At 33.4% G+C, this 19,370-nt stretch overlaps 2 protein-coding genes across 4 annotated transcripts in view; one reads left to right on the top strand and one right to left on the bottom strand.

Moving 5' to 3' along the window:
- ZNF326 (zinc finger protein 326) overlaps positions 1-19,370 on the top strand; it is a 41,165-nt gene that overhangs the window by 1,865 nt on the left and 19,930 nt on the right. Inside the window, exons 2-6 of one of the 3 annotated variants that reach the window (XM_081306146.1) lie at positions 166-210; positions 7,316-7,351; positions 7,446-7,557; positions 9,663-10,068; positions 12,422-12,620. In XM_081306146.1, the coding sequence (XP_081162272.1) occupies positions 166-210; positions 7,316-7,351; positions 7,446-7,557; positions 9,663-10,068; positions 12,422-12,620 (798 nt within the window). Of the gene's footprint in view, positions 1-165; positions 211-7,315; positions 7,406-7,445; positions 7,558-9,662; positions 10,069-12,421; positions 12,621-19,370 lie in introns of those variants that run through there. The other 2 variants (XM_081306147.1, XM_081306148.1) reach the window with 2 other exon arrangements.
- On the bottom strand, positions 15,582-16,502 carry LOC308656671 (lactoylglutathione lyase-like). Its single transcript, XM_081307978.1, has one exon. It carries the CDS (start codon positions 16,424-16,426, stop codon positions 15,920-15,922), a length of 507 nt encoding a protein of 168 aa, XP_081164104.1. The 5' UTR covers positions 16,427-16,502; the 3' UTR covers positions 15,582-15,919.

Raw genomic sequence — 19,370 nt, 5'->3', positions numbered from 1 at the left:
ACATGAATACATGTTTTCCCAAATGAATATTGGTAATTATTTGTGCCCCAGCTGTTCAGATAATTGAGTCAATGGCATTTAAAAATCGTGTTAATAGATGGATTTATAATTTTGGGTTTTTGTAAATACTGCACTAATTCCTTTTTGTTAAATATGTCTTCATAGATTACACACACTCTGCTTGCAGGAATACTTATCAGGGCTTTAATGGTAAGTATTCTCTTTCATTTGCTATTAAAATTGTTGAGGGAATGCATTTTGTTTTTTTCTTTCATATCCATAAAAGTAAAGAGGCAATGGAAAAAGCCAGTCCCACCTTATTTCAAACATTGTTTTGGCTTGTGATTTATTAGGTTTCAGTGTTGTTATACTATCATTTAGGATCAGAAAAGGTTACTCAAATTGGCTTGAATTTTTGTCTTTTTTTTTATATTATGATTATTTTAACTTATTTCAAAGACTGACTACATTCTCAGTATAGTGGAGGTCTTTTTTTAAAAATTGGTTTAAAAATAAATAAATAAGTGAATGAATGACAGCGGAATGCATTACAATTCATTATATTACACATATATATGCATTACACATTAAATTACAATATATTACATATGTCACAATTTTTCATATTTCTGTATATATAAAATATTTTGACACCCAATTTGTGTCTTCATACATGTACTTTGGATAATGATGTCTGTCACATTCCACCATCCTTGTGGAGGTCTTTTTTTGATGTTTAGTAACGTAGATTTAGTGGATTAGTGGCTTGGTTCTGTATATCTTTACAGTAATGCATCTTGTTTTTGGTGGCTGGGGGAGGGTACCAGGGATTGAACTGAGGGGTGCTCAACTACTGTACTACATCCTCAGACATTTTTTGTATTTTATTCAGAGACAGGGTCTCACTGAGTTGTTTAGCGCCTAGCTAAATTGTTGAGGCTAGCTTTGAACTCAGGATCCTCCTGTTTCAGCCTCCCTCCTGTCTCAGCCTCCCCATTTGCTGGGATTACCGGTGTGTGCAGCTGCATCTTGTTTTTGAGGCCATTTTTTTCACAGTGTGTTCAAATGTGTTGGTATATAAGAGCTGCCTGGAGAAGTACATGAAAAGACTGATTGTTTATTGACATAAGCATGATGTTAGGTGCTAGCTAGATAAAATCACAAGAGAGATGTAGAATAGAATTGAATGTTATTTTGGTAGTTATTAGAGTTAAGTCCCTGCCAGAGAGGATAATAACACAAAAAAGAGCATAGAACAATTTAAAAAGGTTAAAAAAGCATTATATGAAATACTTGAAGGAGTGATATCCTGTCTGCCAGAGAAAGGCAAAATCCAGCTATGGTAGAGAATATAATGTGCTCACAAAATAAAATGTAAGTAGATGAACTAAGAAGACTGCCATTTTATAGAAATAATTACCATGCAGTTTTTATTTATTATCTCTTAACGATTAAGAGAAACTTTGGATTTGATGTATAAAAAAGGCTCAACATGTAGGAAATAGTCAATATATATTAAATGAATGCTTAAGAATATGTTTTTGAGAGGAAAAGTGATGTACAATTACCAAAGGAAATTTAGTTTACTTCAACATAGCCACGCAAGGGTTAGATTGGGAACTGGAAAATTAGAAAACTTTACAAATTCAGATGTAGGGAATTTAAGACCTTAGACTTTTTTTTTTAATATTTATTTTTAATATTTATTTATTTGGACACAATACATTTATTTTTATGTGCTACTGAGGATCGAACGTACTAGGTGAGCGTTCTACTACTGAGTCCCAGCCCCAAGACCTTAGACTTTATTTTATTTTTAATATTTATTTTTTAGAAGTAGTTGGACACAATACCTTAATTTTGTTTATTTATTTTTATATGATGCTGAGGATAGAACCCAGGGCCTTGCATGTGCTCGACGAGCGCTCTACTGCTGAGCCACAGTCCTAGCCAGAAGACCTTAGATTTTAAAGATGATGATGTTACGAAAATTAATAGAGGGCTGGGGATGTGGCTCAAGCGGTAACGCGCTCACCTTGCATGCGTGCGGCCCGGGTTCGATCCTCAGCACCACATACAAACAAAGATGTTGTGTCCGCCGAGAACTAAGAAAAAATAAATAAATGTTAAAAAAAAAAAGAAAATTAATAGAACTTGTAAGCTGACTAATAATGGGTAAAAATTTGATAGGGTTGAGTAAAAGTGAACTCGGGATTTTAAACTGAAGTGAGTAGGTCTTGTGCTTTAACCAAAGAGAGATTTGGAAAGACAGAAGACCTGAAGAATTGGATTTACAATCTAAAGAAAGGAGGTGAAATGCAAAATCATTCAGCACCAGACATTTTTTTTTCCTTATGAATGTACAGTGTTACAAAAGAGATTTCATGCTGAATTTTTGTCTCTTTAATTTTAGTTCCAGTAGTGGTTCTCATCAGAGGGTGATTATTAGAGTCCTCTGGGGAGCTATTTCAAAGTATGTATAAACTTAGTTTTAGGGCAAGCTATCCCTGACTATGTATGTGTTGCAAAAGTACTCTGAATGAATTATTTTGGCTTTCACCTCAGGTTAAAGACCACTAATTGAAAATACTTGAGGTCTTAGTTAATTACATATCGTGACTAACTTTAGGAATTTGATTTGACTTCATTGGACAAATATTTATTTAGTGACTCCTGTGTATCAGATATTTTTCTAGGAGCTAGGACTGCAGCAGTGAAAAAAAAAAGGATAAATATTCCTTCCTGTGTGGCACTTCAGTCAAATGGGATGACATAGAAAACAAGATTAAAAAAGTAACAAATGTTGTATGTTAAAATTGCTAGGTAAAAAATGCTAGGGAGAAAAATAAGGTAGGAAAGGGGGACAGGTGTGTATGTTAAGTTGTGATTTTAAAGAATTTGGGGAAGGACTCACAAAACAGGTGACATTTAAGCTCAGACGCAAACCTTGAGGGCTATCTAGAGAAAGAACTTCAGGAAATAAAAGATATGTAGGTACCCAATGAAACCAATAGTATACTTCATTGTTAGCACCATATTTTCTAGCTTTCTACTGAAATGAAGTATAAGGCATCAGAGAAAATGTCAAGATATGATTTCCTCCATACTATTTTTTGAAAGGAAGTTATATTTCCAGCGTTTCCATGCTTTCCGTTTTGTTCATAATAACTCTTTTTATATAAATAGCCCATAGAAAAAGGAAGAACTTTCCAGGTAGAGGGAAATGCATGAACAAAGCTAGGAGTGAGTGTACTGTGCTTCTCAGAGACTTAACTGGTTTGACCAGAATAGATTATTTTTGCTGAGCAATCTGAAGACTAAGGCCAGAGAGGTGAGGTGTAGCCAGAAGGCATTGAAAATCAAAGGTAATTTACATATTTATGGGAAGCTATAGAAAAGACCAGAAAGAGGTGAGTAGTGAATAGTGCCAATAGGGGAAGAGTATTCCTGGCCTGGCAAGCTGCAAAGTGCATAAACTAGCATACACCTGTTCTAGAAACTGCAAGGAGCATAGTGTAGCTGGAATGCACAAGGGATGTTGAAGAGAAGAGGTAATGGGGTAGATCATATAGAGTAAATTTCCTCAACTTTGACACTGTTGACATTTTGAATTAGATAATTTTTTGTTGTGGGGCAATGTCTTGTTAGTTGAAAAGTGAACTCAGGATTTTAAACTGAAGTGAGTAGGTCTTGTGCTTTTACCAAAGAGAGATTTGGAAAGACAGAAGACCTGAAGAATTGGATTTACAGTCTAAAGAAGGAGGTGAAATGCAAAACCATTCAGGGCCAGGCATTTTTTTCCTTATGAATGTACAGTGTTACAAAAGAGATTTAATGCTGACTTCTTTTTTCTTAATTTTAGTTCCAGTAGTGGTTCTCATCAGAGGGTAATTATTAGAGTCCTCTGGGGAGCTATTTCAAAGTATGTTTGTTCAAGTTATACCCTACACTTGTTTAGTAGCATCCTTGTTCTCTGGCCCCAGTTGTAATAATCAAAAATGCTTTCAGACAGTGCCAGTGTCTCTGTGAGCCCCAAATTGCCCCTGATTAAGAACCACTGATATATGACCTTTGGTTTTTTTTTTTTTTTTTTAAGGGGTTTGGCTTTTACTTGGAATAAGATGGAAGCTGTTGGAGGATATTGAGCATTGGACATGATATAACTTAAATTTGCCAGAATTTTTCTGGCTTTTGTCTTCAGAATAAACAAAAAGCTAGTAAAAGTAGAAGTGGGAAAACCAGTTAGGAATCTATGATTGTGATCCAAGCAATAGCATGGATTTCATTCAAATTAATAGGTCCGTTTTATTAAGTCCTGAGTAAATTGCTCTCTTATCTAACACTAATAGTAAAGAGATAAAAGAAGTGTTATTTTTTGTGTACTCTATAGTGCCTGACATAAAAGTGTTCAGTAAATGTTAGTTATATGATAGCATAGTAAAAGAAAATAAACAGAATTAAAGAAAAAGGAAATAACTAAAGGATTTAGTACCCAGAGGCAGCCACTGCTAACTCAAAAAGGGCAAAAACAACAAGATTTTTTTGCTTTCTGTGTTTGACTAAACCTAGATTATATATGTTTAAAAAAATTTTTTTATGGACACAATACCTGTGTGTATTCAATTTAATTTATTTATTATTTTAATGTGGTGCTGATGATAGAACCCAGTGCCTCATATATACTAGGCAAGTACTCTATCACTGAGCTACAACCCCAGTCCTTAAGATTATATTTTAATGTGAGTCCTTAGAGGAAAACATTTTTTATGTTAAACTTTATCTCAAAATTTTTATCTCTAGGAGAAAAACAGTTGTGTATTACACTACATCTTAAAACATTTAAGACAAATAATTGATTATTTTATTAATGTAGAAATGTGTTGCTCATACTGTGGTAGCCATTATCATAGGAAACTATTGAACACTTGAAATATGGGTAGTCTGAAATGAGAGGTTCCATGAATAAATTACGTACTGTATTTGTATGAACAAACGATGTAAAAATCTCATTAGTGCTTTTTTATATTGCTAAATGTTTTGTACTCTGTTATATTAAAATTCATTGGTATGTCTTGTACTTTGAATGGACCTTTTTACCATGTATGATTCTGTAATATTAGTTATTTATAAAATATTCATTTGCTGCATTATGCAGACAGGTTTTATTGTATGATATTTTAAAAACCAGTTAATACTAACAACAGTCTTATCAGAAAAACATTGAAGTATTGACACACCGTCAAACTGATAGATAAAAAATTTTTTAATTCTAATTTTCACTTAAAGGTATGATTTTTATCATTGGCAACAAGTAACATTTAGCTTTAGTTGTTTTCCTTGAAGCAACAGTTTACTTCGTTCATTTTTGAGAAAATGTTTGCTACATGCTCAAGTCTGAAAACCAGTTTTTGACTTTCAGTCTTTCTAGAAAAGAGCACTTTCCTAGTAAAAAGTGGCTAATTTAATTCATAAATGAAACACTTGAGGATGGCTTTTCTTGGAAGGATCTGGGATGCTTTGGTAGGCTGCAGAAATGGTTCATGTATACTTCCTCTTTCATTACATAGAATGTAAAAAAAGATGTGGTTACATCAAAGATCATGATGTAATAAAAATAATTATTGCTTCATCAAGGACACATTTAAGTGAAAGTAATATTTTTATTTATTTTTTTCATTGTGGGTGTGTGATATTAAGTCTGGTGCCAGCTACTGCCTTAATTTGTAGCTGAAATGCCAGCAGTTTTACCCACCAGTACTTTGTATCTTCAATGTCAACACCCTGAAAAAGGCAAATAATGCCTTATTATTATTTATTAAAGTATTTTTGACCTTGTGAATCCCTAGAAAAACGGTCTTAGCAAATCCCAGGGATCAGCAGACCATTTCATGAGAACTATTCCTATAAGATATATAAAAAAAAATTAGTGGTCTCTCTCTTCTCTTAGAGGACCTGCCCGTTTCCCTTGAGAATGTTTCCCTTTTCCCTTTTTCTGTCTCTACTAATAAACTCATGCCTGTTTCTCTGAAACATAAGATTCTTAAAAAATCAGATCCTTAGCACAAAACTGGTATTTAAGATAAGGCATGAACAACAGAATCTAAGACTTAAAATGATAGCACCACATAAGATATACAGGCTTTTGTAAATAGTAGAGAGACAATATCAGTAAACGTTTTATTGATAGGTTATTTCAAGTAGACTTTAAAAATTAGAAGGTTTCACTAAGCAGGTGTTTGAGTGGTAGAAGAAAATGTTTCATATATAAGCAACAGTTTGAAGCTAGACAGGAGTATGTCTACAAGACTCAAATCTATAAAATGAGAAGATTAAATTTGATTGTTTAGGTTGCTTCCAGGTTTAAAATGACAAAACTCTCAATTTTTCAGTTCTTCTCATTATTAGAAATATTAAATTATTATAAGTAATGCTTTAAAAATATAAATTCAAGTATTTGTATTCACTGTTGTACATAAAATACGGGGAGGGTAGTAATGAGGCATTTTAAGGGACTTTATAGGAAACATTTTAAATAGTAGTTTTAATTTCAAATTTTTATAGTCAATGTAAATTAATTTTATTACCTCATTGTATTTATTTTTCATATCAGAGTTTAGGATATAGGTAGAATTGCAGTGTATTAAAATATACCTTACCCTTGTTGTGTCACAACTTTTTTTAGTGTTTGTATTGCTAGAATTCATATTCATTTCCTTTATTCAAGAGAATTTGAGTGTTTGTTGTTTGTTGAGTCATTATTTATAGACATGGTGCCAGTGATTGATCCCAGTCTGTGATTTTACTTTTTTAAAATATCTGTTTCAGTTAATGTGAATGGAGCTAGTAAAAAATGTAGCTGTTTCTGAGTTTTTAGACATTTGAGGAGAATTAAATGCAGAAGATTAAGTACAGTACGTTTATGTCACAGCATGCTTAGGACAAAAAATCATCTCTTTTCACTTTATTAAATGCTGACTTATCTTGAGAATAGGAATCGTGTATTATTAATTATATATGCTGTAATAGCAAATACAAGACCTTATAGTGAACATAGTTTTTTAGTCAAGTAAGTATTGGTTAAATTAAAAATAATTCTAATATAGAATTTTGTAGTTGATAATATACTTTTCTCTGAAATACAAAGCTTTGTTAGCAAGTAGTCGTTTTGGTGTGTTCTCTTTCAATGTCTCATATGAGTTTAGCTTAATTAATGACAAAATTATTATCTCAGGTGATGTGAATATCTTGTTTTATACCAAGTTTTCTGAAGAAAATGATATATTTTATTAAAGTTTCTTCATTGACTCTCTTTTAGGAATGGATCGTGATTATGGCCCTGGATCTTATGGAGGTCTGACATTCAAGGATATTTATCTAAAAATTCTTCTTTTGAGTGCCAGTAAAGGTGAGCATCATTTAATTTTTTTCTTTTTAAACTCTTATAGGGATGGATCGTGACTATGGCCATGGATCCTATGGGGGTCAAAGATCCATGGATTCCTACCTAAACCAGTCATATGGCATGGACAATCACAGTGGTGGTGGTGGGGGTAGCAGGTAAATTGCTTAATCACTTGGCCAAATAATTAGACAACTATAAGATTCTGGATATATTATTTTAAGTATTCTTTAGGCATGTTATAATTCTTGAACTTTGTTGTTTAGAATTGAATAATCACCTTAAATATTTAAGGGTGTTAATGCTCATAAAAATTATCTCAGGAGCACTGCCAGACATTATTTTACAGAAATCTCAGCTAACTCTTATCATTTCAATATAATAGAGTAAGATATTCTATCTTCAGCAGTGAATTTTTTTTAACTTTTTTTTTTAACTTTTAACTCCTTACCAGTCAAAATGTCTGAACAACTGATATGAAAATTTGTTTCTAAAAATATTACTTGTGAAGCTTAACAATTAAAGAAAAAATATCTTTTCAAATGTGGGGTGTTATGTAAAGCCGGAGAATGGGTTTAAGTGAATCAGTTTAGCACCATTCAATTTCTATAAGAAACATTTCAGAAAGTTTTTTTTTTTAAATTCTAAAGTAAGTTGTAAGAGCATATTGTGATAATAAGAGTGTTCTTTAAATCATATCCAGGTTATTTATTGGCAGTTACTGTTTACAAAACACTTGTTCTCCAGGTTAGGAGCATTGTATTAAAGCCTCATATACTGTACCTTCGATTACAGTCTAGATTGTATCTATATATCATGGTTGATACTTTGTAAAACTTAAGTTTATCTACAGACTTTAGGATTGCCTGAATTTCAGGAAAGGGGGTCTACTTTTTGAGGCACAAAGCTTCCTGCTGAATATTAAGTAAAACTAAGTTAGGAGACATTTGAAATCATCGTTCCTTCTTCATAAATTGAAGGATCCGGATTCCTTAATGATGGACCGAATGATGCTTACTTTTCTTCTTTCTGCTTCAAGTGTGCCACTATGATTTATAGTAGAGAAAAATCAAGAAAATGAACAGTTAACTTTTTTCTTATGTGGAAGAAGTTTTGAAATACGTAGTTGAGAAGAGGAATAATTTTTATATGACTACTAGTATTTAGAAATGAATAGTATCTTCTATTTAGTGATCTGTAATTAATTGAAGTAATGTAACACATTTAAATGCTTGGAAATGTCAGTTATTGCCCTATTATGTTGTAAATGTAATGTGTGCATAAACTGTTTCTGTAGATGTTATCGTTTATCTCATGTAATTGTGGGCCTTTATAAAACTGTGTTGTAAGAAAACAAGTAATTTTTGTAATCCATGTTTTAGTTTTGTGAGAAGATGACTTTTTTTTTTTTCTGTTGACTTAAAACATCAAGGAGACTGTGTGCTCTCCTTTTTTAGAGTAGTTTAATGTGATAATTTTCTGATAGGAAATAGTTTTTCAAATAATTGAAGACATTTTAAAATGTGTTCTTTCTCATCTGCCTTGAAAATTCATATGCAGAGGGTATATGTTGGTGATCTTTTACTTTTTATGTTTTAGTTTATGTGTTTATCCTTCTAGATTTGGTAGGTTTACTAGTCTACAAGTAAAAAGTGATTAGGGATTGATTATTCACCTTGGCCTAAGTTTGGCAGATTGTCAAAATTTTATAACCTGAGATAATTCCTTAAATTTTGATTATTACAGACACAAGGAGGCAGCTTTGTGATAATAGATTATTGGGGGTGCGAAAGGATCGCTCTCTGTCACAAATAGCCTACATCTATTTAGTCTTCAATTTGTGTCCCAATGGAAAGCCAAAACATTGTAAATGCTTTGTGATTTTCAATTTAGGGATGGTGTCAAAGAAAGTTTGAATAGTTTGTGAACTTTAGCAAATGACCTTTTCTAAGACTAGGGCTGGGCTTAAATAATCACAGACAAATCTTTTCTTCATCAAATTGAAATGCTGCTAAAAAGCAGATATTTAAGCTAAGGTTTACTATTATCAATTCATATTTAGAAACTGACTCAGATAGCTTTCTATCTGGTGTCATGTTGAACTGCCCAGCCCTAATCAAGTGTGAACAAAAGTAGAACTGTGCAAATCAGTATGGTATAAATGAATTTTAGTTGATAAATGTCATCTGATAATTTGTCTTTTGAATTGTCTAACATTAGTAAGCTTACTTTTGTTTTTTCCCTTACTGTGCAACTTTTCCAGGTTTGGACCTTATGAGTCTTACGACTCCAGGTCTTCTCTGGGTGGGCGAGATCTGTACAGATCTGGCTATGGTTTTAATGAACCCGAACAAAGCCGCTTCGGAGGTAGTTATGGTGGTCGATTTGAGAGCTCCTACCGGAATAGCCTTGACTCTTTCGGAGGTAGAAACCAGGGCGGGTCTAGCTGGGAAGCACCTTACTCCCGTTCAAAATTGAGGCCTGGGTTTATGGAGGACAGAGGAAGAGAGAATTACTCTTCCTACAGCAGTTTTTCTTCACCCCATATGAAGCCTGCACCTGTAGGCTCTCGGGGGAGAGGAACGCCTGCTTATCCTGAAAGTACGTTTGGAAGCAGAAACTATGATGCTTTTGGAGGACCATCAACAGGCAGAGGCCGAGGCCGAGGAGTAAGTACAACAGAATCTTTTCAGATTCTTTTCACTAGTCAACTCTTTTAAACCCTTTCAAGACCATGGTTTTCAACTAGAATAAACACTGTTCATCCCAGTGTATTTTAAGCAAAAGCTGAGTCATAAACATAAGTTTTAGGTTGACTATAAAAGTTTTTCTAGCACCTCAGAAAATAGGTGGCAGTTTGAGATGAATGTTCATAAAATTATGCCATATCTCCCTTTATTAAAAAGGTGAGGATGTTAGGTTTGGTCTAAAAGGGGTTAAAAGGAGTTACATTTTTCCTTGTAAACACTAGCAGTTTTGCTGGTGGGACAGTTCTTGGATTATTGTAAAAGGTAACTGAACCCTTTTTGAGCTTTTGAGTAGGTTAAAGGTGCAATGTATGATAAAATGTTTATGCTTTGTTACTAAACCCTAGCAGTTAGAATTTCTTTAGAGCTCTATGTTTCACCTTAAACACAAGAGACTTAAAAGTTGGTGATAAATCAGGAGAGCATGGTGAAGTCGATGTGTATAATAGATTGTAGAATGATTTGTGGTCAGTATAATTTTGATAACTTATTGTCTTACAGTATGTCCTGTTGGTGGTTGCTTTATTTCCCCTTGTGTCTCTAGCTTTACTATTGAGAAATAATTTTCTACCTATAAAATGTAAGACATGTTTATGGCTCCTTCCTAGACAATAATATTTTGTAAATTATTACTTAAATGAGTATATATATTAGTCCTCAGGTGTTTAATTTCAGGAAATATAGAGATTATATTTTATGTTTTTAGGTTATGTGATTGATATAAAATTTTACCTAGTAAGTGTATGTAGATTTTGGGATTATTTAGTTTGATCGTGTTAAAGACTATTGTGTTTTTGCTATAATGTAAGAATTTCTTTGGAAGGCAATTGCTCTTAATATTCTCTTTGCAGAGGAAAGTACCTGTAATAAAAAATGTAATAGAGCACATATTTTCAACTGTTTATTAGCCCTTGGTACGACAGTATAGTTTGTCATACTTGTGTAGAAATTTTGCAGTTTTAACAGTTACTCTTTACTTATGTAAAATGCATTGCACCTTTAATGGATAGTTAACAAAGATTTTTCTGATGTGACTACCTAGATTACCAAAAAAGATTAATATGAAACTACTAGGTTAGTTAGGTATACCTAAGCCATAATATACAAGTGTAAGCAACCGTGTTGCTCTTCCACCATATTTGATGATTGTAGGTTAATTGAAAGTAGTCAGAGTGGTAATAGACTTGCTTTGGGTTTTGAAATTGAAAATTCATTCTAGTTTGGAAATTGGAAAACACTTAACATTGTTAATATGTTAGGTGAAGGATTTTTTTCCTAATAAGAACCTCACATGTCAATTTTGGTTTCATGATAGTAAATCAAGTATTCCTGTACTTTGTATTTACATACATTCTAGTCTGAATGGACTTCTCTTTCTTTCCTCCTGTTAACCAAGTAGATGAGCCAAGTAGGATCTTCATTTTTAATCTTCACTTGTACAATTCCCATTGGGTCCTTCTCTTCAGATTACTCCTCAATCTTTACCTTCTAAAAGTAAGATTAGCAGAATAAATTTCTGTGTACATGTGACTTCTTGGTGTAGTGGAGTTTGCTAATGGTAAGAGAAGAGGAAGGGATATAAAGAGTCCTTTGGTGGCATGACTCTTCGTCTGTAAACTTTTGCTTCTTGGGCTTCTGGGTCAGAATGTTTCTCTAGGTAAGAATGTGAATGGAACGTCAGATGCAATTCTTTATCTGAAGTGTGTTTTGGAAGTTGATGCATGGTTATGCTTTAACTCTCCTATTTCATACTAATGTTCCATCTCGCCTTCTCATTCCCTTTTTCAACAGGGAGAAATCCTAAATGATTTCTGGATCTTTTTTACTTCAAACTACAAATATAATCTTCTTTGTGTATCTTAGCTTTTAGCCAGGTTTTAGTAAAATAAAGATTTCTTTTAAGGTCTTTTCATGGAAAAACATCAATTAGGAACTCTGAAGAGGAGTTGTCAGAGAGTTGTACAAGTGGTAACCTTCTGACAGGCACATATGTTGTTCATGATCTCAGATAATTTTGAATTGTAAAAATTAAAAAGTAGGAAATATTCACATTTGTTCTACTGGAAGTAAAAACACTAATTCACTGGATTCAAGTTCATGTAATACTTTACAAAGCTTTTTAATGTGTTTTTTCCAAGTGGACATGTAAAATTTAGTCACATTTCAGGGAATTTTCAGGTGAAAACTAGTAAATAGATAAAGTGAAAATTTTATATGAATTTATATTTTATCGTTGGACAATATGCTGATATTTTTTGATTTCACAAATTTACAGCATATGGGTGATTTTGGAAGCATTCATAGACCTGGAATTGTTGTTGACTATCAAAACAAACCCACCAATGTGACAGTTGCTGCTGCAAGAGGAATAAAGAGAAAAATGATGCAGCCATTTAATAAGCCCGGTGGAACCTTTATCAAGAAACCTAAGCTAGCAAAACCTATGGAGAAGATGAGCCTCAGCAAATCGCCTAGTAAGTAAGAAAACATAATTGCTATGGTTTAGGATACTCTTTATTTTTTGAAATTTATTGCTTTAAGGTAATTTTTCAGTGTTTATGTAGAAAAGCTGCATAATAATTATAACTATGCACATTAGATCTGTGAATCCCTAGTATAGTTATTAATTAGTCATGACTGCCCAGAAATACTTTTTAAATTTACACACCCTTGTCTAGATCTTTTTTCTGAGTCGTGTGAGGTGGGGCCCGAACATCTGTATTTGTAAAAAGGTAATACACATAATTTTGATTCACACCCCTTAATTGGCTGTTACAGTTTTTGTTGAAGGCATTGTTAATGAAGAGTGGTTTGTTATATCAGATAGAATCTCTTTGTGAGGACAAAGAAAGTTTTCCTGGTCCTTGGCAATAGGGAAAACTGTTCTAGAAAACTCATTTGCTTTTAATCTTTTGGACATGATGACTCTTAGAGATATTTCTATTTATATATTGATGAGTGCAATTTTTTTTTTAAATTTTGAATTTGTCCTAATTAGTTACACATGACAGTAGAGTGCATCTTGACACATTATACACAAATGGAGCACAGCTTCTCCTCTCTCTGAACATGGTGTAGAGTCACACAGATAGTGCAATTCTACATGTATCTAGGGTAATAATATTTGTCTCATTCCACTGTCTGTCCCATCCCCAACATCCTCTCCTCTCCCCTCACTTCCCTCTGCACAATCCAAAGTTCCTTCCTCCCCCACTCCCACCCCATTATGGATTAGCATCTGCTTATCAGAGATAACGTTCAGCCTTTGGTTTTCTTGGGTTTGACTTATTTTGTGCTTAGCATGATATTCTTCAGCTCCATCCATTTACCTGCAAATGCCATAATTTCATTGACCAGTGCAAAATTTTGAGCCAAACTGAAAATGGAATTAAAGTTTTACTCATAGTAGCATCAAGCCAGGCAGGGGGACGTGATCTGTAGTTCCAGCTACTTGGGAGGCTGTAGTCATAGCATCACTTAAACCTAGGAGTTTGAGAAAAGCCTTGGTAACATAGTGAGACCTTATCTCAAAAAAAAAAAAAAAAAAAAAAAAGGCATCAAGAATAATACATTACTTGGGAATACATTTTAAAAAAAGCAAAACTAAATTTTGAAAATTATACAACGTTGTAAGATATTCAGTCTAAACAAATGGAAAAACTAAACTAGGTTAGAAGACAAAATTGTCAAAATGACATTACTTTCTAAACTGATCTATAGATTCATCACAATCTCTATCAAAATTCCTGTTGTGTAAGTACTTACACCTCATGATTTCAAAACTTACCACAAAGTGATGGTAATCAAGACAGTGTATTTAGATCAGTGGAATAAAGTTGAAAGTCTAGAAATAAACCCGGACATCTGTGGAGAACTGGTTTATAACAAGGGCATCAAGATTTTTCAGTGGAGAGAGAATAGTTGTTTTTTTTTTCTAATTTGTTATATACGACAGCAGAATGCATTACAGGTTCATATTACATATATAGAGCACAATTTTTAATATTTCTGGTTGTATACAAAGTATATTCACACTACTAGTGTCTTCATGCATGTACTTAGGTAATGATGTTCATCTCATTCCACCATCTTTCCTACCCCCATTCCCCCTTGCCCTCTCACCCCTTTGCTCTATCTAGAGTTCATCTGATCCTCCTTTGCTCCCCCTCCCAACCCCACTATGAATCAGCCTCCTTGCATCAGAGGAAACATTTGGCATTTGGATTTTTGCGATTGGCTTGCTTCACTTAGCATTATATTCTCCAACTCCATTCATTTACCTGCAAATGCCAAGATTTTATTCTCTTTTATTGCTGAGTAATATTCCATTGTGTATATATTCCACATTTGATTTATCCATTCATCTACTGAAGGGCATCTAGGTTGGTTCCACAGTTTAGCTGTGGAATTGTGAATTGTGCTCCTATAAACATTGATGTGGCTGTGTCCCTGTATTGTGCTGTTTTTAAGTCCTCTGGGTATAGAATGAGGAGTAGGATAACTGGGTCAAAAGATGGTTCCATTCCCAGTTTTCCAAGGAATCTCCATACTGCTTTCCATACTGGCTGCACTAATTTGCAGTCCTACCTGCAATGTATGAGTGTACTTTTCCCCCCACATTCTCACCAACACTTACTGTTGTTTGTTGTTTGTGTTCTTAATAGCGCCATTCTGATTGGAATGAGATGAAATCTTAGAGTGAGTTTTGATTTGCATTTTTCTAATGCTAGAGATGTTGAACATCTTTTTCATGTATTTGTTGATTTATTGTATATCCTCTTCTGAGAAGTGTCAGTTCAGTTCTTGGCCCATTTATTGATTGGGTTATTTGTTTTTTTCATGTTTAGCATTTTGAGTTCTTTATATACCCTAGAGATTAGTGCCCTATCTGTTGTGCAAGTGGTAAAAATTTGCTCCCAACATGCAGGCTCTCTATTCACCTCACTGATTGTTTCTTTTGCTGAGAAGAAGCTTTTTAGTTTGAATACATCCCATTTATTAATTCTTGATTTTAATTCTTGCACTATAGGAATCTTATTAAGGAAGTAGGGGCCTAATCCAACATGATGGAGATTTGGGCCTACTTTTTCTTGTATTAGATACAGGGTCTCTGGTTTAATTCCTAGATTCTTGGTCCACTTTGAGTTGAGTTTTGTGCATGGTGAGAGATAAGGGTTTAATTTCATTTTGTTGCATATGGATTTCCAATTTTTCCAGCACCATTTGTTGAGGAGGCTATCTCTTCTCCAATGTATGTTTTTGGTGCTTCACTCTTTTTTTTTTTTTTTTGTTCAGTGTTCTTTACTTTCCATTGTGAAAAGTTATTTCTGAGGAACTGAAACCCCAGAAGATAACCACCACAAAAAAATGATAAATGTTTCTTTTTCAAAAGATGATGATTCAAAGGCAGACCTGAAGAAAAGTAATATTTAGGAGACAGAAGGCAGCAAATGCAGCCTCTAAAGGGAATTGTTATAATTATTGCCTAAAAAGTAAAGTTACAGAACTACATTCAAGGTCATAAGATAAAGCACTACTTTAAAACTAGAATGATCACTTAGGTGGAAAAACACAGCTGAAAAAGGAAAGTGAAATAGACTAAAGAATAATTTGAACTGGAACAATGATCCATCAGTTCTAGATGCTTCTGGTATCTGATATCTTGAGTCGTATTGTTTCCTTCCTTATCGCCATCTTCACTGACATCTTAAAAGGAGCATTCTCATGAACTAATAGTTGCTGCTATTTTGTTTGGATTCAAAATTTCAATCCATTAACCATCAGGATCTTGAATAAATGCCAGACCTTTCATTTTACCATCATCAGGTTTCTTCACAAATTTAACTCCCAGTTCTTCAAATCTTTTACAAGCTCCATATACATCAGGAACAGCAATTCCAATGTGACCAAATCCCCGAGGGTCTGAATTGCCATTGTGGTAACTCTGAGCCTCATCATTTTCAGTACCCCAATTGTGTGTCAGTTCAAGTGTAGCTTTTCTGGAGAATACCCATGCCATTTTTTCATTTTTATCTTTAGGAAAGTCATTTTTATCCTCATAAGCCAAGAAATAGAGTGAAAAATTTATAGTAGGAAAATCTAATTTTTGAATTAGCGTCATTCCAAGGACTCTAGTATAAAAATCCAGTGACTTCTTAGGATCCTTAATTCGCAGCATGGTCTGTTGCAACAGAAAATCCTTGGTGCTAGGGTCCGGGTCGGAACAGCAACTGAGAGCGACCTCGTCAGTGAGGCCGGTCGCGGGCTGCGGTTCTACCATGGCTGCGCTGCAATATCACCGACGATGAAACAAGGGAACCGAAGGCCACCAACACCCTCTTACCCAGCCTCTATGGTGCTTCACTCTTTTTGCAAAGGATTGCTTTAGCTATTCTGGGTGTCTTATTTTTACAGATGAATTTCATGACTGCTTTTTCTATTTCTATGAGGAATGTCATTGGGATTTTGATTGGAATTGCACTAAATCTGTATAATGCTTTTGGTAGTATGGTCATTTTGACAATATAAATTCTGCCTATCTAAGAACAAGGAAGGGCTGGGGTTGTGGCTCAGCAATAGAGCACTCGCCTCGCACGTGCGAGACCCTGGGTTCGATCCTCAGCACCACATACAAAAATAAACAAGTGAAATAAAGGTGTTGTGTCCAACTACAACCAAAAAAATAAATATGTTAAAAAAAAAAAAAAAGAACAAGGGAGATAGGGAGATCTTTTCATCTTCCAAGGTATTCTTTAATTTCAGTGTTCTGTAATTTTCATTGTAGAGGTGAAAATAGTATTTTTGACAACTGGCTAGCCACATGCCAAAACTAAAATGCAAGACCTACTTGGAAGATCTAAAACTATAAAACTCTTAGAAGAAAATACAGGGATAAATTTTCATGATTTTGGATTTGGCAAGGAATTTGTAAGACAAGATGAACAACAAAAAATAGGTGAATTGTCTTTATCAAAATTAAAACTTTGTGCTTCAAAGAACACCATCAATAGAAAATGAAAAAACAACTTATATAATAGGAGAAAATTATTTCTGTATGTCGTGCATCTGGAAAGCACTTGAATCCAGAATGTATAAAGAATTGTTAGAACTCAGTAACAAAACGACAACTCAAAAGTGGGCAAAGAATCCAAACAGACATTTGTTTCAAAAAATATAAGCATATAAAAAGGTACTCAATAATTAGGTATCAGATAATGCAAATCAGGACTGCAATCACATACTACTTCACATCCATTTGGATGGTTAGAATAAAAAAGATACTAAGTTTTAACAAGGATCTGGAAAAATTAGAACCTTTGTACACGTTTAGTGGGAATGTAAAATGGGGAAGCCACTTTGGAAAATAGTCTGGCAATTCTTCAAATGAATAAACAGAATCATCAAATGACCCAGCAATTCCACTTCTGTTTATATCAAACATAAATGAAAATATCAGTTCACACATAAACATACAGTCAAATACTTCATAAAGATGTTTTGGTCAATGATAAGTACATATAGAATGATATATGTCATATATTTTAGATGTGTAGTACACTATACCATCTAAGTTTGTGTAAATACACTCTGTGATGTTCACATAACAAAATAGACTAATGATGCATTTCTCAGAATATAGCCTGGTTGTTTAGCAACTTATGTTTTGAGTTGATAAAAATGTTCTAAAATTGATTGTGATAATGGTTGCACGTATCTGTGAATACATTGAAAACTATTGGATCCTATAATTTAGAAGGGAATTATATTCCATAAAGCTCTTTTTTTTTTTTTTAAAGCACAGAACCAAATTACTCTTTTTTTCTCATTACTTTTATTTATGTTTCTCTGTTACTTTTGTTGTTTAACATTGTGACGTATCTCTAAATGGGGGCAAGTATATCTGAACAAATTATAGTAAGCCAAGGATATAAATAAAAAAGCTAAGGAAATATATTTATCAGCATTCTGTGAAAACATAATAGTAAAATTGTATACAGTAAATGTTTTGCCTGTGCATTGAATTACTTTTATTTTTCAAATTTTTGCCTTGATTATTACTAAAGTATTTTGTCTTTCTTAAGTAGGTGGTATTACAAAGGTGCAAAAGTTACTCTCTTCAGGATTAATAATTAATTACATAACTCATTTGGAGCTGAAGAAGGTTTAGATAATTGTAATAAATGAATCTTTTCAAGTTCTGGTGAAAGTTTTTGATGTCTTTACACTTAGTTTTAAAAATAAGAGGTAGTGAGGATTACAGTGAATGTCTTAGAGTGTGTTTTTTGCTGTCAGAATTGCTAAGAAAGTGGTGGATAGCCTTTAAGTAATTTTCCCAAAAAGGGAAGAGGGAGTAAAGCATGAAGACCTAAGTAAGTCCTGATTTTTTAAAAACTTGTGTTTATATTATATATTTTTGAAATACAGTATGTTTGTTTTTAAAATTTTGTCTCCATTTAAGTTGCTTAAGGATTGATAAGTATCTTTATTAAAAATGGGATTTTAGTAATTGCTAATAATAGTAAGCTGGCACTAATTGAATGCTTATTGGACTTTAGACACTGTTAGAGAGCATAGTGTACATTACTTTTATAATTCTCACGTGAACTTGCTTAGGTATGGGTGTGGGTATCAAACCTCTCTACAGCTGACGCAGCAGGAGTAGAACAGATAAATAATTTGCCACCTAGGTCAGATAATCAGTAAATGGCTAAAATCCAGGATTTGTTTCAGGGCAAGGTTTGGTTCACAGAAACCCTGCTCTTAAGCTTCCAAATGTTTATAACGGAAATTTATATTATTTTTTCCTTTTATTTATTTATTTTTATATTTGTATTTTAGTTTTAGGTAGAAACAATATCTTTATTTTTTATTTTTAATGTGTTGCTGAGGATCAAACCCAGTGCCTCATGCATGGTAGGTGAGCACTCTACCACTGAGGCACATTAAGTAATACTTAATGCTACTGGATTGGACACTCCAGCCCTCTTTTTATTTTTAAACAACTTTTTTCCCTAATTATGACATTATAGACATTTTGATTTTATATTTTTAAAATTGAAGTTACAATATTAGATTCTTTCCTCAAAATATATGAACTATAATGTAAAACTTAGGATAAGGATTAAATACTATACTTAAATCTACTTTCCTGTTATGATACCTACATTATTTAATGAGAAATAACATTCTGGGACTAGGGATGTAGCTCTGTGGTAGAGCACTAG

This window comes from Spermophilus citellus, assembly GCF_964194105.1.
Source record: "Spermophilus citellus genome assembly, chromosome: 9".
Taxonomy (NCBI): Eukaryota; Metazoa; Chordata; class Mammalia; order Rodentia; family Sciuridae; genus Spermophilus; species Spermophilus citellus.
This window is presented reverse-complemented; position numbering and strand designations above follow the sequence as displayed.